We start from the raw sequence: 23,679 nt of genomic DNA, 5'->3' as shown, positions 1-23,679 counted from the left end.
TATAGTTTTTTGTAAATGCCCAATGTGTGCGTTCAAAAGTTCGACGCGCGAAAATGTGCTGGAACATATGGCTAAAGAACACAAAGTACTTGTGGAGCGGCGTTTGATTGGTGAGTAAAGAGTGTGGGACGGATGTGCATAAGAGTCAATAAAATTGAATTAGGTGGGAAATTAAAAAAAAATTAAATACAAACTGATTTATTCATGTAGACAGAAATTTATTTAAAGCACGTGGCAGTGTGGAATCTAACCTTAACTGTTTTTTTTACAATATTTATTGAATTGAGACCTACAAATCTAAGGAAGTACCGAGCGTTTAGTAAACTTAGTGGTTGGCTTTCATTATTTTTTATCAGAACATCGTGTGGTGTCTTCTCGCATTTATTCCCCGAGATCCAGGCTGATTGATTTCTCGTACTATTGTACAGACATATGAGACTATTGTACTCAGACATTAAGGATCTTGTGGGTGTGGGGGTTAGATGAACCAATGGACGGTATGATTTGAGTGGTGTTGTCTCCAGCCGTCGGAATGTTGAACTGTTAGGTCAGTATGCGCGTGAAGTTTTTAGACGGCGAAGGAATTTTTAGGCGCTCAGTTGATTAGTTTTAGTTTGTGTGTGCTGTTGTGGGGTTTGGGGTATGACCACCAGTCCAGCACGAGCTGTATGGAAGCTCAACTAGTAGTAGTCTTAGCTACGAAGTCTGGGAGACAGACACCCGGAGGCTTAAATCTGGTACCACGGCGAAGAGGAGCCCTCGGAGCTTGCGCCGACCTGTTCCTGAGGTAGGCCCTTCGGGGAGTATCGTGGTGGTTGTGGTTTAGCACCCAAATGGGGATAAAGCCTTTTTGACTCGATTTGGAGTTGCATTGCAACCGGGTGCCGAACCCATAGTACGGCACAGGTTTAGATAGGCCTCGGACCTTACCAAGGGGGTCAGTGTGTTCTTTCCGCACTGCCAATTGGTACCGTTAAATGCTTTTTGTGTTTTTTTAGGCGCTAATCAAAGCATTCATTTGATCTGTTATACTTTTGAGCGCCGTGGTGTTGGACTGTCGTCGGGAGGTAGGTACTCACGTTAAAAACAACGGACGCTGTACAGACTATTTTGCATGACTTGACTTATGCAATTGGCATGCCACTGGAAGTTGTAAGTATGGTTGGTCTTTGTCCTCGGAAACTTTCCTAAGCCAAGCAGCATTTAAAATACCTATGAGCGGGTCGCCAAGAGGAGCCCATGGCTGGGGGTAAAAACGTGCAAACAGACATTTTTTTACATTTTAACACATTGACTCCCGGGCCTAACACAAAGAAGGTGCTTGGTCAGTCTAGGTGGTGCTTAGTTATAGTTTATATATACGAAAGTGCAGAGGATTTTGGACAAAATCGATGACTGGTGCATGAGACAAGGTCTTTCCGTCAATCCCAGCAAAACTACCATAGTCTTGATTACCAGAAAACGGAAATTGTATGGACTTAGTCTTCCAACACTGAAAGGTGTGACACTTGGTCTTTCCGATGAAGTTAAATATCTAGGAGTAATCTTTGCGGCCGCCGTAGCCGAATGGGTTGGTGCGAGACTACCATTCGGAATTCACAGAGGGAACGTTGGTTCGAATCTCGGTGAAACACCAAAATTAAGAAAAAATGTTTCTAATAGCGATCGCCCCTCGGCACGCAATGGCAAACCTCCGAGTGTATTTCTGCCATGAAAAAGCTCCTCATAAAAAAAAAATCTGCCGTTCGGAGTCGGCTTGAAATTGTAGGTCCTTCCGCACACCACAAATAGGAGGAGGAGCTCGGCCAAACACCCAAAAAGGGTGTACGCGCCAATTATATATAGAGTAGAATGGGGTAAGATAGGTCATTTTTTTTTGGAGAGCTCTTGCTACGGTGTTTTTGCATTGATTTTGAAAAATAAGCAAGATTTTGAAAGGTTATTTATCTGCTAACATTTTGGTTATACTGACTTATGTTTGGCTAAATATTTTGGAAGCTGCATTCAATAAGACAAAGGTACTTTTTTTTGATATTTTTAAAATCGGGGGGCACGATAGGTCACTATATGTGAGGGGAAAAGAACAATGTACATGGCTTGGAAATTAACGTTTTCACTTTTATTTATAGAGTATGAACACTGCACATATTATAAAAGTTAGGAATTTTTCTTTAATTCATCACGCGAGCACGTAAGGTTTGGAACGGAATTTTAAATTGTTTAGAGGCTGATCGAACACTAGCGCCATCTCGGACTGCCGCGATTGCGTTTTTTACGTCCTCTTCACTTCGTTTCGGCGTTTTTCGCACATAATTACGCACCATTTTGCTGCAAAAACAATTAAAATTTATTTTATTCAATTAAAAGTAGTGACCTATAATGCCCCCAGAAGGCTGACCTATAGTGCCCCCAAGCACATGTTTTATGTTAGTGTCGATATTTTTTTTAAAAACAAAAATATCAAAAAACTAACACGTTATTCGTGTTCAGCATTATTTTCTACGTAAAATAAAACTCACCTGACAAATATTTACATACATTAAATGCACTGCTTCGTAGAATAAAAAAAATGCTATGTCGGAGAAAAGCTCACAAAAAATTAAACGACGCCAGAACTAGGATAACTAATCAATGGTGACGGCCGAAATGAAAGTCGCGAACGTTGATCCCCACCACGTATTCAATTCACATAAGACGAGTGACCTCTGCAAAAACAGTGCGACGAAAACCCCACCTACCTATTGTGCCCCCATACCTATCTTACCCCATTCTACTCTATATATGTTATCTTGGATAAGACGCTGACTTGGGAGACACACGTTTCACTGAAGGTGAATCGCGCATTAATCATAACTTACGCCTTTGTGGTCTGATGGCGACGGACTATGGTTAAATCCAGGCTCCGGGAACTATACAGGCTGCAAAGAAGTGTATGCTTATGCATTACGGGTGCCATGAGTACAACCTCCGGAGATGCTCTAAATGCTATGGTTGATTTGTTTCCCTTGGATCTTAAGATACAGAAGAAGCAATAAAAGCAATGTGTAGACTATAAATATGGTTTCTGGCACGAAAACTGAACTTTGGGTCACAGAGAAATCTTTTAGTTGTTATCTGAGCAGTATCCACTGTTTTTGGCACCTTATGACGGCCTGATACCCACAGTTTCATTTGGAAGGAAATTCGACGTCAGATTTCCATTGCGTGAGCACTGGAGCAATCCAGAATGCATGCAGGAAGGTTTGACGGATATTTTCTATGCCGATGGGTCCAAAAATGAAATAGTGTCTGGAGCCGGATGGTACTTAAACGAGAGTAATAACCATGGCTATGCTATGGGGGAAATGGTAACTGTTTTCAAACGGAAATTTTTGCCATCCTCAAAGTAGCCGAATGGAGAATCGAGAGAAAATGGAGTGGGAGACAGATTGGAGTTTTCAGTGACAGTCAGGCTGCACTGAAGGCCATGCAGACCACGAGGCAAACCTCGAAGATTGTTCAAGAATGTAAGAAGAAGCTCAATTCTGTCGCAAGACAAAACAGGCTTGTACTTATATGGATTCCAGGACACTCCGGTGTTGAAGGAAACGAAATTGCCGATGAATTGGCCAACTGTGGATCAGCGGTTCTCCCACAGAGACTAGAGCCAATAATCGTTCAATCAGTTCTGCAGGAGTCAAGAAGTGGATCAGCGATTATGTATGCAATTTACATAAAGAGCGATAGTCCGGTCTGGAACGCTGCAGAATTGCAAAGTGTTTTGTGATAAGTCCGAACAGAAAACTGTCGAACTTTCCTCTAAAACTTGGAAGGAAAAACGTTCGGTTGATGGTCGGTTTTATTACAGGATACAACCCATGAGGTTAGCATATAGCCACCACTGGAATCATTGAGGACCCAATGTGCCTGTCTTGCTAAGAGGAGACGGATAGCACAGAGCGCTTTCTCTGTGAGTGTCCAGCCTTTGCTAGAGCAAGGTTGCGAATTTTGGGTGCCGATGGCGTGAGAATGTGTAATATTCGTTCTCTAAAACTGGAGGAGGTTAACAGAAAGAAAGAAACATAATCTGAAAAGTTCTCACAGGACTAACTATCTTTGTCTCTGTCTTTATTCTTTCCTATCTCTTTCTGTGATTCTTTTTCTCCTTTCCTCCTTGACTATTTACCCTCTTTCCAGAGTTTTAATACGAAATGGCGTTTTTAGCCTGAGTATTTTTAGAGCCACAAAATCGCTTGGTGCTCCTTGGCTCAAATTTAATTTTTTTCGGGGAAAACACACTTAGAATTTAAAACCTTTCGGTTGTCCTGGGTCGAAATCTCGTGTAGCTAAACATTACACCAAATTTATGCTCCACGTTAAGCCATTTCGTGTATATCAATTTTAATTAAAATTACATTTTTTCTTAGTAAAATATATACCGCTTCAACGAATTAATGCCGAACAATTGCAAGAACTGGCTGCCACAAGAAACACGAGCGAGTCTACAGAATTGAAATTATTACCAAAGGACAATAAATATCGCAAACATTTATGCCAATTTTGTGGTTAGTATTACTTAAATTTAATTTTACTTCATTTTTTTTTAATTCAATTTTTATTAAACTTTTGTTTTTTCTATACAGGCAAATGCTTCGATCGTCGCTTCCATTTGCTTAAGCACGAATATGGCGTGCATCGTCTAGAAATCGAACAGACGAACAGCGCCGATGCCACGACGCGTGCAAAACTGGCCATTTATGGTGTTGGTGGTGGTGGCACCTCAACAAAGCATACCAAACTCAAATATTTGCGCCAACGCAACGCCGTGCAAGCGGCACGCCAGCAACGCTGCATCGAGGAGCTCGCGCAGCTGGACGACCAGCAGCCAGGCCAAGATATTACAAGCAAATTTCAATGTGAAATTTGTGCGGCCGTATTCATGTTCAACTTCGAATTGAAATACCACATGCGTACGCACAAAATTAGCACGCACACCCAAACCGTGGAGGGCAAGGAACTAAATGATAAGCGTACCGGCACGCCTACTCCTCCCTTAACGCCAACTGCCACGGCGAAGTCTATGCAGCAACTAACAGGAGTTAGCACAACAACAGAACGCGGCGCACTGCAAGCAGTGGAAAACAAAGCGAAGTATGGAGATAAGTGCGCAGATGCAGATGGAGAAGGTGGCGAAAGTGATGGTGATGCTGATGGCGATGCTGATGGCGATGAGTATGCCGTTGGTGAAGCTGAGGAGGACACATTAAAGTATGCGCATGGATATTCGAATAGTATGGATGCCACCTTGCCCGGCTTGGCGGGTGGCGTTGATTTGGATTTGATGGCATTGGTGGCACCGGAAATGTCGCCATTGGATTCACTGGATGCTAGTCCAACCAGCAGCAACAACAGTTTCGACATCAACTACGATGATCAGTTGTACTTGAATGATTTCGATTTGGGCCTGCTGGACTGCGGTGCAGAATTTGGCGGATTTTAGTTGTTGCCGTAAAAATAGATTTTAATTAATAGTTACTTAGTTTTTTTTTGCATTTTGTGTTTGCTTGTTTTGTACGAGTTGGAGAGTTAAGACATGGAAAATATTTGTGTTTTTGTGTATTCGAGGAGAACAAAAGTCAGAGACTGAGTAAATTGAAAAGCAATACAAAGACAATTGTTGCAATATTTTTTTTTGTTTTTTTTTTGTTTCATTAAATTCAATGCATTAAACAAATACACACGCACGCACGTATAATATAGTATTAGAATTAATTTAGAGATTGAAAAGTGACAGGCGTACAAACATTTTCAGAAATGCGTCAAAAATTTAAATCCATAAACTTAAGCAATCTAACTCACGTTTTTGTTGTAAATTGCACATTTCTAGTATTTTTTTTTTTGTAGCTTATTTGCGCAATTAATTTTTACACTTTTTAGCGTTTAAGTTTTGCAAATCGTCAATATTTTTTAATTACCCTGTATTTATTACTGTTTACAAAAAGTATACAGATGCAATACTAACGACTGCCAAAATATTCTTGCTAATTTAATTTAATTTATTTCTCAAAAAAAAAAATAAAATTAAAAAAAAAAAATAAAAAAAAACATCAAAACAAAAAAAAAAATTTTAACACGTTTTGTGCCTATTTCATTCAGCATTATTTTTGTTTGCAAATTTCGCTTATTATTTCATTTAATTTCGCATAATTATTTTGCATTCAAGCACATAACTTTTTTTTTTTTTAACTCCTACAATGTACCTTTTAAGATTGCATTTTGCGTATTTTCTTTCCCAATATAGTTTTTTAGTACTTAACCTGCAATTAATCAAATGACTAATGATGAAATCATTTTAAAAAACATTAAAAAAAATTTACATTCACAAACAAACAATGTTTTTTTTATTGAAAATGGCAGAGGTTGTATAATAAGGTGCGTTTCATAACCATAAGACAGCTTTGGTATACAATTTTTGAACTACTATAAGGGGTCATACGAGTATATCTTGTGATTTTTTAATTTAAATATGTTTTAGAACTTTTATTCAAATGAGGCATGTACCATACTGAAGGGTAACTCTCGAAGAATACATTTTGGTGTTTTGTTTTTTAAAAAAATGTTATTACAGGGTGAACGATATGAAGTGTTACCAACTTCACACTGCTTGTATCTGTAAAACAGCTCATGACATCAACGTCAAAATTGTTCTAATGACAGTTCAATGTATTGTTTATAAGCCATCAAAAGCATTTGCGTCTCAGTTTTGTTGAATTTTTTTTTCTGTGATGGAATTCAAACGTAATAGTATGATTGCGTTATATTTGGCTGGAAAACCACAACCAGCCGTTGTTCGTGAGCTCAGTCACCTCAAAGTGAATTAAATGTTTGTGCATCGCACTATAAAAAGTACAATGACTCTGGTGGCATTGCAAAACGCTATGGAGGTGGACCAAAAAAAAAACTAGGGTCTGTCAGACTCACGCACGGTAGAAGTGAAACTTCTAAGTTGGTTGTTTCATGCATGGGAGCCCCGGTTTAGATCTCTCCCCTCTCTCTCGTGTTAAATTCAGGTTTTCATTTTTTTTTTCTATATCACTCCACATAAATTTGTACTATTTATTTTTGTCCTTATTAGCTTCAAATTTGACACTTGGGTGCAGTGTTGCACTTGACGCTGACATTTCTTTGCACTTCCAATGGTATTTTTTGCCTACTTTTGGCGCGTTAATCAATTTGCTTTGATCACCGAAATGGTTTAAATGTCATTTTACAACCTTCTACTTCAACTATCGTCACTCGTTTAGCAAACGCACTCATTGTATCGCTTCGTCTCCTCCATACCTACCATCTATTTACTTCACAGCAGTTTCTTATTGCTTTCCCGCTTACACACATTCAATCGGCGCTTTATCTGATACTCACACACAGCACTCATTTGCACGGGCTATGGATATCTATAATACCCGTTGTCGGTTGTCGATTGTCGGTTGCCTGCATGTCGCCAGTCTACTTCCATGCTTACGATGCGAGAGAGCGAATAGGCGAGAGTGGGAAGGAGCAGCTGCCCCTTGGCCCCGCCAATTTGACGGATTTCGGTAACGCTCCGAACTTACCGTTTCACTCGCCTATTTTCAATCTGCCTTGGGGCCCCCGACGCGCCTAAAGAAGTTTCACTTCAAAAACCGCAACAACGCCAGAAATGGTTCAGAAAGTGAAGGCTCGACTTGAATGAAATCCACGTCTGAGTGGAAGAAAAATGGCCAAAGAACTGAAAATATCGCAAGACAGCATTCGACGCATATTGAAAAATGAGCTCAAGGTCAAGGTTTACAAGTTCCAAAAAGCACACGATCTTTCACCCCAGCAAAAAAAAGTTCGGTGCGAAAGAGCAAAGGAGTTGTTGCGCTTGCACGAACGTGGCGAATTTCCTAACATTGTGTTTTCTGATGAAAAAAATTTCCCAATTGAGCAGTTCATAAACACTCAAAACGATCGTGTTTACTTGACCGAACGCTCATACGAGAATTTGTGCCTACGTATGTATGGCTACTCGAAGCAATTTCCCATCGCAAGTAATGGTTTGGGCCGCAGTGACCACTGATGGAGGCTCTCCAATGGCTTTTATCGAGCCTGGTGTCAAAGTGAATGCGACTTATTATCGGGAAAATGTTTTAGAAGCTGCTTTAGAGCCGTGGACACGCAAACATTTCGATCGTAGACCATGGACGTTCCAACAGGACTCGGCACCGTCTCATAAAGCTCATGTGAAGCAAGAATGGTTAAAAAATCATGTTCCACACTTAATTCCGTCCACTCAATGGCTTTCGAATTCGCTAGACGCAAATCCGATGGATATTTATTGTTGATATCGCCCCTCTCCCGAAACGATGTTTTTAAGAAGAGGCTTGCGGTGATCAACTGAATCAACTGAAATCAAAAAAATTAAATGATTATTGTAGAAAAATGTTTTTTTGTGAATCTGAAGGGTTTATTTACCCCAAAAAATTTTTTCTCGATGTGAAAACCGATTTGCACCAAAAAAAAAAAAAAACAATTTTTGAGGGGTTGAAAAATTAAAAAAAAAAATTCATTCCAGCGAACTATGCAAATATTTATAAAAAGTGAACCGTTCGGATTCACGAGGTTGTAACTTCGAATAATTATGCAAATCGGTCAAATAGTTTTGATAAAAAATGATCACCGCGAAGGTAATTTTCAAAAAAACACGACTTCGAGATAATCGCGTCTAAAGTTTTGCGTCCACTTCATTTATGGATAATTTGCGCGCTTCCACGGCCTGTAATTTTCATTTCAGTGCTCCGATCTTTATGATTTTTTGAATTTATATTTTTAACAAATTTTCGATTTTTTAGTCCAACACAAGCAAGGTATACAGGGTTTGATTGAAAAGTAATGAGCCTTATTTTTTTTAAGCAGTTTTATTAAACCTTTTGGCTTCTACAACTAATATTCTTCAAAATAGGGCCCTTGTGCGTCAATGCACCGCTGGTAGCGGTCCTTCCACTGCAGGAAACATTTTTTAAACTCATCCGCCGGAATCGCGTTCAATTCGGCTGTCACAGTTTTTTGGATCGCCTCGATGGAGTCGAAACGTCTCCGCTTCAGCTTTGTTTTCGGGCGCGGGAACAAGAAGAAGTTCGGAGGGGACAGGTCTGGGCTGTAGGGAGGGTGAGGAAGCACCGGAACCTCCATCTTGGCCAATGCAGAGGTGCAGAGGAAGGCGGTGGGCGCCGGTGCATTGTCGTGATGAAGGGTCCAATTGTTGACGAGGTCGGGCCGAACCCGGGCGACGCGGTTTTTCAGCCGAAGGAGCACTTCTTTGTAAAATGCCGCGTTTACAGTGCTTCCAGGAGGCCCAAAATCCTTGTGGACGATGTCTCGAAAGTCGAAAAAGATGATCAGCATGGTTTTGACCTTGGATTTCGCGGATTTTGACCGGGATTACAAAACACACCCTTCTGCTCCAGTAGGTAAGTAGGTGAAATGGTTGAAGTGCACCTGGCACTCCTCAAGTAGCACTAAAGCGCCGTTTTGATACCATTATGAGACCTCCAACAGGCAGATATCTACAGCCAACCAGAGCAGTTGATATAATGAGAAGATTGATGGGATTTAGGTTGGCGCACTGCCCCAGGCTGTCGAAGAAAGGAGTTCCCAGTGACCTTAATCTTCTAGCTGCCAAACTCGGACATTTACAGAGAAAATGCTTAACGGTCTCCTTGTCTGAAAGGTCCCCACAGCTTCTGCAATGGGGCTTAAATGGTAACCCTAGTTTTTCCGCGTGTGTGCCGATCGTCCAGTGACCAGTAAACACAGCTACGAGTTTGGAAATTGAATGGCGATGGGGTCCAAAGAACTTTCTGAGTCCTTCGTATATCGTATTGGGGCCAAAGGGTTTTCGAAATAGCACATGAAGAAATGGAGCTCCATCTTTTCTGCGCTTTCCTGAGAAATAATTTGTGCAGTTCCCCTTTAACAACTGTCAAGGGCATGCCGATGACCGGGTAGGAGGTCTCTGAGCCCAGTCCAGTCTCCTTCCTGGCATAGTCATCAGCAATTTCATTTTCCTCTATGTTCCTATGTCCTGGAACCCAGATCAGAGAAATGTAACCTGCACACCCAAGTGATTTGATCTCCTCTTTATAGGAGTTTACTAATTTCGTTCTGCACCATGGCGTCTTCTGAGCCTTAATCGCGGCTTGACTATCGGAGAAAATGTTAATATCTCCCTCGCTCCCGCGTTCCTTAAGCATTTTGATGCCTGCAAGATCGCAAAGATTTCTGATTGAAAAACACTAGCAGTGTTCGGCAGTTTAAAGGAGATAGATAAGTTGGCTGATTTAGAGAAAACCCCTGCTCCGACTCCCAATTCCATCTTGGAACCGTCAGTGAAGACAGAGGTGCAAGTTTCGATGCAGATTTTCCCCTTGATCCAATCCTGCCTCCAGTAACTCGGCGCTAGATTTTGTAAACTTACACGCCACTTTTATTCGACGTTCAAATTCTTGTTGACTCCAATTATTTCCACATTTTTTCATCAAAAGGCATACTTATATGTGTACGGTTGGTAATTGTTTGTAATCAATTTAAAAAAAATGCACACTGTTGGTGGAAAAATTAGCTATTATTAGAGGCTACAGCTTGTGAACGATGAACTAAGTGAGTGTTAGTTTTTAAAATTCACAATTATATACATTTTCATATTAAGTTATAAAAAAAAAAATAGTTGGGTGCTTTAAAAACAAAACCAAATAATATTTGTTATAATTTTTTTTTTTTCGTTTTGTTATGTTGGTCTGCCCTACATTTGAGTACGACACACTCACCTTACACCTCCCCAGGCACGCGCCTCTCATAATTTTCCTTTCATAAATTGAGCTAGAATTGGCATTTCTATACTACTGTTGATTGATGCACTTTTATTCAGTTTATTTATGTAGCTTTACACTTCGTGAGATATTTTTTTCTTTTTTAGAACTAAGTAATTTTGACTTAAACTACAATACAAATGCACAACGGATTTTTTGCTTTGGCTTTTTAAATTCAAATGTACTTCTTATCGAAGACATAAACCAGCGAAAACTCACTCAATTTTATGCATTTATGTTGTAGTGCTGCTCTTCTCACACTCCCTCTCACAGGTGCGGGTATGCAACAAGTGGTACGACGACGAAAAGGTTTGCCATATTTATGATATTTTTTAAATTTTTTTAAAATTTTCTTAAATATTTGAAAATTATTTACTCTGAACTTTTTTATACTCTTAAGGGATTATATACAGTTAGAAGGCCGAAAAAAGCGAATTTTCCAGAATTATTTCTGAGAAAACTTTTAAATTTATTGATCTAAAAATGTGTACACATATTATGTTATCTTTTAGCTGTTTTATAAGTCATAGTATTACTAAATATATTTGTTTGAAAAGGAGCTACAGCTGATCTCCAGGAGCTCCTCTCAAAAAAGTCGTTCTACGGTGACCACTATATCTCTGAACTGGATCCTCTGAAATGAAAAATCAAATAGATTTCGTTCAACTAATGTTAACTTTAGTAATTAATAGAAGGAATAAACAAAATAAATTTTTTTGACAAAATGCCGGATTCTCAAAAAAAAAAAAAAGAAAAAAAATCGATTTTTGACCAAAATTTCGGCCTTAAATTGTAAAAAAAAAGTATTTATCGGTGAGAAAAAATCTTCTATTAATTACTATAAAATATATTTAAGAAGCTCATGTTAAATGTGAGACTGATCGGTTTCTCCATTTTCGAGTAGTGTTGGTCACCGACTTTGAAAACATCATTTGAAGAAAAACGCGTTTAAACTTTGAAAATCACTTTACAAAGGATAAACTAATTTTTTTTTAACTTACATGGAGTTGTTTATTCCGGGGCCATATAACCATATAACTCTCTGCCACTTCGGCAGCTTCTAATAACCCGAGCTGATGTTGTCTGCGGGCCATTCTTCCATCTCGCGCACTCTGAGATCGGAAACGTTCACGCGCTGCTCATATTCTTTTTCGGCATATCGAGCACTCGGCATATTTCAAGCTCTCTGAAAAGCCTTTTCAAATTTGCGTGTAACTTCGGAAATATTCACCGGGACGATTTTAAATTTTCTGTGTGTATTCTTCAATATATGTACGTACATTAAGAGAACAAAATAAAAAAAATCGATTTTTTGAAAATTCTAACTGTATATAACCCCTTTAAAAGATATCATTCGTTAAAAAGTGCGTAAGCGCAAAAAAGCTATGAAGTGAACACCAAAACAGTTGTTTGCTAAAAATATGGCATTTTTAGTTTGTCTTATTCCTTTACACAGAATATTCAAACTATATGCTGCTGGAGAAGCATTAAAATAAACTGTTTCACTATTTTGTTTAAGCAAAAAATTAGTTTTATTGATAAAACATAAGCAAGGAAGAAGAATTAGTTGCACGTTCCCAAGACAGTCCGTTGTACGTACCGGAACGATCTGGATTTATATCCGGCCAATGCTGCTACAACAACAGCAATTAGTTGCACGATCATATAATAGTTTGGGGGGGAAAAATCCATTATTTTGTGTCTAATTCTTACGCAAATGGCTTAAAACTGTTTGAAGGTCGATCTTTAGCTTGTGGGCTACAAACAAGCCGATCTACTTTGATTATTTCAGTGATTTTGTCGACATTTTCAATTTCTCCGCAATTTTCTTGAATATGAAAAATGCCTGAACGGAAAAAATGTCTCGACGAAGCCAAAATTACACGTAATTAGCGGTTACAGCATTGGCACCATAAATAGCATTCACAACTACAGCGGCTTGGCTTATATTTTCTCTTTTATCAAAGAAAAACTATAAAATGTACCGAGTTTTCTCTTTGTTGACTTGCATTGTTAACACCCTGTAACTCACAACTGAGTGGAACAAGCAAAAAGCAGCAATCGAAATTTTTTTGTGTGAAATATTACCTTGGCAACGAGCATAAACTTCAAATTGTTTGGTTGATACTTTACGAGATATCGATCCCTACAGCCATCTACCGAAAAAATAATGGATTTATTTTTCCCCAAACTAATAGATAAATTTTTTTATTTTTTTATCAGCCGCCATGTTGAAAATAAGTATTAAATAAAGTGGAGTATTTTGATTTTTTTTTTTTTGTATTGTTTCACCTCTTTAAAGTATTGTCTACATTTGCAATGACGTGAGAAGAAAAATTTCAGACTCAAGTCTCTTTCCTCTGCCCAAGACAGCGTTTGTGTTACAATACTTTAGCAGAGGAGCCCCCTATTATAGGTTCTTTGCATGCGGGAACGCTCTTCTCTACCTACTAGCTAAATATTGTAAAAGCTGCTAATCTGACGCCTAAGGCTACTTTTTTTTTTGTTATTTTGTTTTGTTTGATTCTTTAACGTTGTGGCGCATTTAGTGCTACATCTTCTTCTTCTACTTCTTCTTATTAGCGCCATAGTCCTTGGTCAACCATTGCTTCCTTCACAGCTTCTTGCCATCGTTCTCGATTTACAGCCACTTCCCTCCAACATTGCACGCGCATTTTCCTAAGATTAGCTTCCACATCTTCAAGCCTCCTTTTCCTCGGGCGTCCCCTTTTTCATTCTCCATTCGGGCGAAGATCTAGTGCCTTTCACGTTGATCGCTCCCTTGGCATTCTAGCCACATGCCCCAGCCATCTAAGTCGTTGACACTTAATAAATCTTATTATAGTTTCTTTCTTAACTATGTCTTCCAGTTCGGCATTGTGCCTAATGCGGTAAGTGCCATCTGCCAGTCTAAGTGGACCATAGATATTTCGGAGCACCTTTCTTTCAAAGCACATTAGCTGTTTTAAATTTTGAGTTTTCAGCGTCCATAGTTCACTGGCATATGTAAGTACAGGTCGTATCAGTGCTTTAAACATTCTTAATTTTTGTTCACGCGATAATATTATATTTTAGATCTGAGCAATTTTAGATTATCATTATATGCTTTGCTGGCTGCCCGTATTCTGCCATTGATTGTTACTAACATGTCTCTTTTACACATTGGTATGTGTATGCCCCCCACTCCAGATCATTGGATAAAATGTTTTGTCTTGATCGGACCCAATATATTTAGTTTTTTCTGCATTGATTATCAGTCCAGCTAGATGTATTCTTCCCTCCAGCTTTTTAAACGCAGCCTGCAACTCATTTCTAGTTTTTGTGCCATTATTAGTATATCAGTTGCATAGGCACATTTTAAATGGCTTGTTGTAGATGCTTCCATTCGGGCTTATTTCGTTTAGTATTTCATGTAGCACCAGATTGAGAGGGCATCTCCATGTTCAACTCCTGAGGCAATGGAGAACGATTCCGCACATTCTCCTTGCCCTGTTGTAACTTTTGCTGTCGCATTTGTAAGGGTCATAGTAAGAAGTTCATTATCATTGAATATTTTTGATATAAGAAATATTACAATAAATAAAAAATTTTTGAAATAAAAATATTTGGTATGCATGGGCTTGATATTAATATAAATAATGATAATTTATTTTAATTTTTTTGTATTGTTTTGTTTTTGTTTTCATTTTACTTTTTAATACTCATTAGAGCATAGTAAAGCCTATAATTATTTTTAAATTATACCCAACTTAAAATTCATAAATTCTCCACCTCTGGCAGCACTCTCATATCTTTCCACTCATTTCGTGCGAAAGAGACAACATTAGTCCACATCTTATTAGCCAAATGCAGGCACTAGCCGCGACTATAGCAGCGATACCGCAGTCAAACCAGTTTCAGTTTAGTTTTTTCCATTCAACGAACAACTGTAGTGAAAATTAATGGCTGGTGTATTTGGCCAACCATGTTAGTGTGTCGTCGTCGTTAATTGTCGTGGTCAGTGTGCTAGTAAACGAAATTGGGAAAATAGGCGGTTGGAGAAATGTGCGGAGTGATCGTTCGTTCTCATAGTTATTTCATAACAATTTAAACGAGACAATAATTCGACTTATTTACGAAATATGTAACGAAAGTTCACAATCAAATAAGTTTTTCGTAAAGTGAATGTAAACTTTCTGCAAAGAAAGTGCAAAAGCATTTGCAAAAAAAAAAAAGCCGATATATTCTGCATATGTGTTTATTGTGTGTTGTTATTGTTACGTGAATGCGTTACGGTTCGAAGGTGTTTGCGTGAAAAGAATGCGGGCTATGCACGAGTATTTGTGTTGATTTCGATGAGTGTGGTTTGAGTCATACCTGAATAAGAAAACAAAAAAGGGGGGGAAAAACAACCAAAAACCCAAAGTAGCAGCGGAATATAAATAAAAATAAAAAAAGCCAGCGTAAAATCAATTTTTCGCAGAATTCAACGAGTGCTTGAATAAGTTATTAAGCAAATAGAAATTTATTCCATCAAATATTAGCAAACACCGGAAGTAGAAAAAGCGTTAAAAAACGATAGCAACACAAATGTTAGTATGTATACAAAAAACAACAACAACTAAGCGAATAGAAGATTCAGCAACATAGTTATTCACACAACTGGCTGCTCCTTTACCTTTTGCCGGAATTTTGTTGACGTAGGTCAATAACTTATTGAGCCCGTGCATTGATTGAAACACAGAAGATAGTGCCGAAGTAGGAGAGGCACGAAGAAAGATCAGTAACAAAAGCAAAAGAAAAGGAAAAAAACGGTTATTTGAGCTGTTCAAACGATCATAACTACTAATTGAACTGGCAATAAGCAGCAGAAATACATCCAAACAATTTATGTGCCTATATACGTTTAAGGTACGTGCAAGAAACCAACGGCACAACAACAATAATAGCAGTAGTTACCGGGAATTTTCTTAACACACGGCTAATCTTTATTCACAAACACCGAAAAAGATAGCAAAGGCAATTGGCGGAAGAAGTAGAAGCCAGCGCACGAAAAGTGGTAGCAGCAACAACAGCCAAGCGCCAACGAGTTGTTTACACGCACACTTATGCACATGCGAGTAGTAGTTCTCCTTCCACTTTGCTCGCATTCTCAAATCGGCTGTTGGCTGTCTGGCGAAGGCATGTAAACGGATTGGTTGGTAGAAGTGAGCAGGCAGAAAGCAGGTTTTTCTCCAACAATGCAAGGCGTAGGGGAAATAAACACACAAAAAATACATGAAAATAAAAATTGAGTGATCAAATTGATGATCAAAAGGAGCAACAACGAGCAGCAGTAACTGTTTTGTGCGAAAGAATTGTGTAAATTATTGTAATAAAAAATAATAATAAATACGAAATCTATGTATGTATGTGAAACAAAAAAGTGTTAGATAAAATATAAATAAATCTGAATAGTTACGAATTAGCAAAATATTTCGACAATTTGTGTAAATTTTTTGCGCTATTTGCCCACTTCAACTGCAACGAGTTGGTTGTAAAGTGAATTAGCGGCAAACAAAAAATAATTAATCATAAAATTAAAAACAAAAAGCTGCAAATTATCTGTATGCACAAATGCATTTACATTTAAAAACCAACGAAAATTGCTAACCCAAGTGTTTTGCCGCAATTGTGTGCCTGCAAAGTTGTTTAACGACTTTACACAATTTCTCGACTCCGTTTCTTTTTTGCATTCGTGCCACCACCACAACAACAACAGCACTACTTCAACGCAAAGCCACTTCACGTCGCACCACAACACCGTGCTGCTGCAGCAGCAAAAATAACCAAATAACAAAGCTAACAAAAAAAACAAAAACAAAGTAACAAAACTTAAAGCAGCATTCAAAGGAAGACATTGCAAAAAGTTCTGACTCTCTGCAGCACCTACTTTTGGACACTTCAATTCGCATGCACAGACGCATGCACGTTTGCTAGCCGGAAATGCCAGCGTGCTAAGTAACTTGCGACTCGTCAACAACTCCTTTGTGTGCCTTTGCTCTACAATTGGGTGTACTCACTCATTCAATCCTTCTGCATTGTGCCCCGATTCTGTGTATTCTTGGAACTTTGAGTCATTCATTTTCCCCGCACTGATCCATTTGCTGGTCGGTCGAGGGGACAATAAATAAGCAAATAAGCAGTGAATACATAACGGAAGCTGCAACATTCGCAACATTTTCAGTTGTTTGGATTTCTCTACGTTTTGTTGTTGTTTTCTTCTTCCTGTGATTAGTGGATTGCTTTGTACGCAGCGAGTCCACTTTGCATTTTCTGTCCCCAAATTTTTAATGGAATAATTATGTCATGGGATCGTGTACGCGACGACACTTTATGCTGTCAACATGCCTGCTGCAAATGGTGAGCACTTAAAGAACAGATGTTTTATGCAAATTTATTGTAGGTCAACTTTAAAGAGTATAATTTGTGCTGTGAAGGGAACATTCGAGTGAATTTGAAATGCAAATATAAAAAATAAAGAAAGAAAACTGGTATTAATCAAATATTTGTTGTGAAAAAAGTAATTTGTGCCCAACATAAATATGTTTAATTTTATGGAGGGGGAGGGGGAGTGACACCGTCCACCACGCCCAATAGAAAAATTAAGGTTACACCATTATAACGATGAAAGTCCCAACCTCCTAAGGTTCCTATAGAACCCCCAGGAAAAGCTTAAAAATTAGTTTTTTTACAGTCGTATTTGCATCTGGTACCGAAATATCGTTGAAGAGAAATGTATAAAGCAATTGTTAACCCAGCAAGCATTTAACTTAGGTTTTTTTTTATGAAAATGTTTTACTATCGTACAATTTATAAGTGACCCTGACGAAAAATTTATTATTTTTATAAAACTTTTATTTTATGAAATACATTTTTTTTCAAATCGCCCGATTTTTATTCCAAATTTTCAGTGTTTGTAAAAATATATATTTAAAATAAAAAAAAAACGCTTTTTTATAATTGGTTTTTTTGTAACATGTAAATATGTACATTTCGAAACAAAAAAGGGTCGCGGCGAAAATTTGGACTAAAAATCACGTGATTTTTTATTCCAAATTTTCACTTTTTATGAAATAATTTTTTATCGCGATTTTTTAGTCCAAATTTTCACTATTTTTGAAAATAAGGATTAAGGATGTTATTTTGCACGGTATTAAAAACGCTTAGAAGAACATTTGTAATAATAGAATTTTAATAAAATTTGTACTATTATTTAGTAAAAATAGGTTTAAATCAAATCTTGAATTAGTAAAGAGTGTTCATAAGTATAAGTATAAGTAGTAAAGGGTGATTTTTTAGCTATTATCTCTTTAAACAGTTGGTTTAAATAGCTGACGCACGTTTCGTGTTTTGTTTCATTGTCAAACATTTTCAGTTTGGTCTATAATTTAACCATGAATCGTCTTACAAACGAACAACGCTTGCAAATCATTGAATTTTATTATAAAAATGCTTGTTCTGTTAAGAAAGTTTAAGATCCACTTTTTTATCGAAAAACTGTGTTCAGCGATGAAGCACATTTTTGGATCAATGGGTCTGTAAATAAGCAGAATTGTCGATTTTGGAGTGAAGATCAGCCAGAAGCATTGCAAGAGCTACCAATGTATCCAGAAAAGGTCACAGTTTGGTGCGGTTTATGGGCTGGGGATATCATTGGACCGTACTTCTTCAAAGACGCTGCGAATCGTAACGTAACTGTGAATGGAAAAACATATTTAAAAACCAATCACCTTCCGTCGCATTAAAAAATACTCACCCGATAATGTTAAAGATATTTACAAGTTTATATACCAAAACAATCTACTATATCTTGTATAATACAATTAATGTTCCCTAATCTAAAGTTGTTATACTCAGTAACGTTAAGATATATTAGATGAACATCAGACCGATAGTCTTAGTAGCTAGTGCCTCTTTTTTGTAATATAGTTATTTATAATTATATTTCATTATTAATAAATAAATAAATAAATAACGCATTTATATGTGAGATACCGGCCGAAACATCGGAAAGAGTATGCCAAAATTGGACTAAGCGGATGGACCATTTGAAGCGCAGCCGCGGGGCTTCTATTACTGCTAAAACAACAACAACAACATGGTAAGGACACACGGCGATAATATGTCAAAAGCTGATCAACGCGTAACGCGACATAACTTCAGCTACTAGTAAGATGAGATTAGCAACGCGAAAGAAAATTCACTTCGAAATGAATAATTCTGTATTCTTGGTTTTTTTTTTTTTGCAAAGTCCCCGCAGTGCTACCTATAAATATCGAAGCATTCAATGCAAGAAGCAAAAGTAGATAAAAATTCTGCTTTCAAGTGTTGAGTGTTGAAATGTTGAATTGCATAATCACTTTAACATCGACAAGGCGACTTGCAGCATTGGCGCAAAATGTTTTTTGTTTTTCGTTGCAAAATTGCTGCCGTCAGATGGAAATCTCTAAAACCCAGCTATGTAAGTGGGGAGAGGCGATAGTTATGGCAAAACCATGGAAGCGCAGTAACTTAGTTGCACATTTAGAGCGTTGTCGTTGAGGTTGGTTGCCAACGACCGCAGCGCAGGAACCCATAAGAAGACACGAGTTCGTAGATAAATGCATATACACTTAAAAATAAATATGTATGTATGTGTGTATATGGTTGCTTGCACGTATGTGCGCTGTATAAATCCAGCGTAATGCATGAAGGCAAGAAGCTAAGCTGTTGCTGAGAACCAAAAAAAAATCCAAGGAAATTTTCCAGCAAACTTGCATTTGTATGTATGCGTGTATGCATGTATATGTTATATTATATATGTGTGAACGTACGTATGCGCATTTGTTGCTGTGCCATATGGTGCACTGAATAGTTCTATGGCTCCTTCTTTAGTTTCTTAGTTGCAGTAGCAGCGAAACAGCAGGAAAAATACTCTGGCTTAAAATTTCTATAAGGAAGATTCAAGGAGCGTAAAAGTGTACCCTGTAGAGAAATAAATTGGTTAAAATTTCATGTGGGTGCTAACCCTCGTTGAATGTGTGTATTAAAATGAAGAGTTTCAAGAGGTGGTGTCTTAAGCTTCACGCAGTTTTTCCAGGATTCCTTTTTAATTTTCTTTAAATTTACCCGATCTCCGAAGAAATCTGCGAATATTTTGTAGTGTCAAGGAGCCAAGGTGGTCGTTTCTTAACACATCAGAGCCAAAGACCTCAAACCTGATTCGAGCGCAGGGCGGGCAGACTCACAGAAAGTAGTCCGCTGTCTTATCCTCCTCTCGACATGCTGGGCAGAGCGCACTTTCTGGCCCGAGTGGCCCGTGATCAGTCCAACCAGCTGTCTGCACTCCCTTCTGCTTAATGACAGGAGGGTCTGCGACAGTCGGTCGGACATGACAGGTAACATCAGTTTAGTCCATCTGCAGCCTCTCTCAGCCTCCCAAGCTCGCTTGTGGGTTGTAGTAACCCATTTGCTAACCGTGGCTTTGATGGCTGCAGAAGGGAGTGGCAAAACAGGCTCTGGGCCAAAGAAGTTGGCATCAGAGCCCATCCTAGCTAAGAAGGCAAAGGTCTCGTTACCCACGTGCCCCGGGGCCCATGCTAGCATCAGGCTATTATGTCAACCGGCATAGTTCAGCCTGGATTTACAGGACTCGACTACCTCTGATGTGGTTGGGGGCTCTCTAAGGCCATGAGCTTAGCTTGGCTGTCGCTGCAGACACATACAGATCTGCCTCTCCAGATCTGTTATCCACAACAAAGTTCATCGCTTCTTGAACCGCATACACCTCCGCTTGAAACACAGATGCATGTATTCCAAGAGCAAAGTGCAGTTTTGTCCTGCTGGATTCCACGTCGACCCCAGAGCCGGAACCGTGCTCGGTGCTGAAGACTTCCTTGAAAATGTGCCATCTGAAAACAGTGTTTGCCGGGCTCATTTTCAGAGTTTGACCACAAGTGAGCCTCTGGCAGGACTACACTGTATATCTTTTCAAGTACGACTATTGATGGCATGAAGTCAAAGGGCATGGAGAGAATCGTTGGATCGAAGTCCACGCCTTCTCTGTTTTCCAATGCCGGACAGGGATCGTACCAGTCCCCATGGTATTTCAACCTGCAGGTGGCCTTCAAAGCCCCTTCTTGGATGAAAGCTTCAAGTGTTGGTAGACCAATCAGAGCATCTAGTGCCGGGCCTGAAGTAAAAGCTCCGGTGCCTAATGCTCAACGTGACAAACTGTACTTCTTATTTGTATTTATTTATTTATTGAATCAACAAACAAGAGGCTTACAGACTATTATATAGGTCGATACAAATTAAGACCTTATGACAAGATTTTTATAAGTAATTTCTTAAAAGTAAACTTAGAGTAAGAGAAATCAAAGACTTAGGAAGAAGAATAAGCATTAAATTGAGCTAGCGCCCTTCTAAAAGGAGCATCCATTCCATAAACAGTTTTAGCAATACCCACAAAAAACAGTTCATTACAACGGAAAATACGTGAGGAAACATTAAAACGAATTTTATTGAGAAGATACGGACAATCTATTGAGACCGCACAAATATAGAAGATAAAACACATCGACAAGATTAATTTTTTTTAATAAAAATATAATTTATTGCGTTTACTCCGTTCTTGGTGATAAAAGAGAGTTTTTGTTCGCGCGGACTATTTCGCTCTTGGTGATAAAAGCGAGTTTTTACTCGCCGATTGTTCCATCGAATGATGCAAAAGGGTTAAGAAGGACAAGTTTACAGCTCATTTGTTTAATTATTACAATGTTAATGTTTTTGTATATTCTGCTTTCATATTTTTCGCATTACTTTGATATTTTTCGCATTACTTTCGTATTGCTCTCACATTTTTCTCATCACTGATGGCATTACTCATTCCCTACTACCGCAAAGCCATCGATTTATTAAAGGAATTTTTCGCTCTTAAGATTCTCTCCAAAAAACAGTTTGTTTCCAGCCACTGGCCTAGTTTTTTTATAAGACCTGTATAGGCAAAATCATTTTTCGTCATTTATATTATCGTTTCAAGAATATATCCTCGCTAACCTTTGTGTTTTTTTATTGCAATTTTTAAACATACAAGAAAATACACTCTCGCTTTCAAGTTCATTGAAAAAGTTTCGTTATGCTGGTTGGTCGTAAATCAGTGCAGCAGCTGGTGCCGATGCTGTATAACAGAATACCAACAATAATAACAGCAAATAGCAGTACTCAACAACAAAAAAAGTGAGAAAAGTGAGTGTTAGATCACTGCAATAACAGTCCGAGTGGTCGGGTAAAACCCGAGTTATTCCAGCACACTTATCCTGTTATGTGTTGTACTGTTGTTGTGTGGGTGTGAGAGGGAATGATCAACCAACTAATCCACTTTGTATCCATGTTGCACTAGTTTAAGAGTTTGTTTAAAAAGCGAATAGGCTGCTACACTTTTTTACTGCAGGGCATGTACGACTATGTGCACATGCATACATATGTACATATGATATACGTATGGGCATGTGTGCCGTTATGAAATAGGAGTAGCAGACGTAGCTATTGAATAGCGTAAGCGACCTTCGGGGAGGCGCAATGCTGCAATTTATGGCATTTATGAAAAAAGTAAAAATAAAAAAAATGTGCTGAAAAATATGCATACTCGTATATGTATATATACACACATATATATAGTATATATTATATGATTATATGCACATTTATATACATTTTTGCATGTATGTATGTCAGACATACACTTTTAATATGATTGCCTGCATGAGAACATGAGAAGTTTTTTGGAAATTTTGGAAGCTCGTATTCAAGTCGTGCTAATCATTTTGAAAATGCTACTACTTTAATTGCAAAGCAGCAATGTGCTTATTATACATATGTGGAATTTTCGCATAAATCAAATTGCAAATTTGCATGCAAAATCTATGTTTTACTTTCTATGAAATTCGTAGAAAATTATTCACGTTTCGTGTTTCCCCTCTTTGTGTGTGTCTGTTCATCTTCAGACAATAGTGAAAGCCGAAAAATTGTTCGATCGACAGCAAATCGAAAACCGGCCAAGCATAACGAATCGAGGTTGCGCTTGAGCGGCAAAAAAAAAATAAGTTTTTTAAATAAAAGTTGCTTTGGGTACAACAAAGTCGCTGTAAAGTGATAGCAAAAAAGCAAAAGCCAAAGAGACCGTTAAATAGCAGCGCAGTAGATGTAAGTAAAGAAAAATTAAATAAAAAAAAAATCATTTATTTCTGTTTTGTGTTATTTTTGCATAAACACAAAAAAAATCTCAAATATACGACAGTGAAAATCAGAAAACGCATGACGGCGCACAATAAATAAAATCCAGTTGCAGCAGCAGCAGCAGCACAACAACGGTAGAATGTGGTTGCTGCCACAACAACCCAATGCGCCAGCGAGTGCTGCATGTGGCAACATATGTCCTCTCCATGCACTTGCAGTTTGTCAGCTTGTTTTTTTTTCTCCTTTGCTGCTGATCTTTAACGTTCGCTCGGTGTTGTTTGCACTTTTTTGCCCGACATTGCAATTTTTATTACATTTATATTGTTGATCACTTTGCCTGCCTCGCGGCTGTTGATAATGCGCACGACATGGCTTCTTTGTTTGTACGTTTGTTTGTTTGTCTCCGCTACGAGTATGGCGATTGATGCCAACAAACTTACTGATGCCACAGCAGTTGTTGCTGATGCGCTTGACGAGCGTGTTGTTGTTATGCTGTTATTGTTTTGTTGTTGTTGTTGTTATTCGGCTATTGTTGTTGTTATTCTGTCATTATTTTGTCGTCGTTGTTGTTGTT

The 23,679-nt window shown here is 38.3% G+C and overlaps 1 protein-coding gene across 1 annotated transcript in view; it reads left to right on the top strand.

Annotated features, from left to right (window-relative positions):
* LOC128867739 (uncharacterized) overlaps positions 1–6,002 on the top strand; it is a 31,320-nt gene extending 25,318 nt beyond the window's left edge. The window contains exons 6-8 of the mRNA XM_054109198.1: positions 6–110; positions 4,407–4,544; positions 4,623–6,002. Of these exons, the coding sequence (XP_053965173.1) occupies positions 6–110; positions 4,407–4,544; positions 4,623–5,479 (1,100 nt within the window). The 3' untranslated portion in view covers positions 5,480–6,002. The remainder of the gene's footprint in view (positions 1–5; positions 111–4,406; positions 4,545–4,622) is intronic.
* Positions 6,003–23,679: the final 17,677 nt, after the last annotated feature.

The sequence above is a fragment of the Anastrepha ludens genome, chromosome 6 (assembly GCF_028408465.1).
Source record: "Anastrepha ludens isolate Willacy chromosome 6, idAnaLude1.1, whole genome shotgun sequence".
NCBI lineage: Eukaryota > Metazoa > Arthropoda > Insecta > Diptera > Tephritidae > Anastrepha > Anastrepha ludens.
Note: the sequence above shows the minus strand (reverse complement) of the source record. Positions and strands in the feature narration are given on the sequence as shown.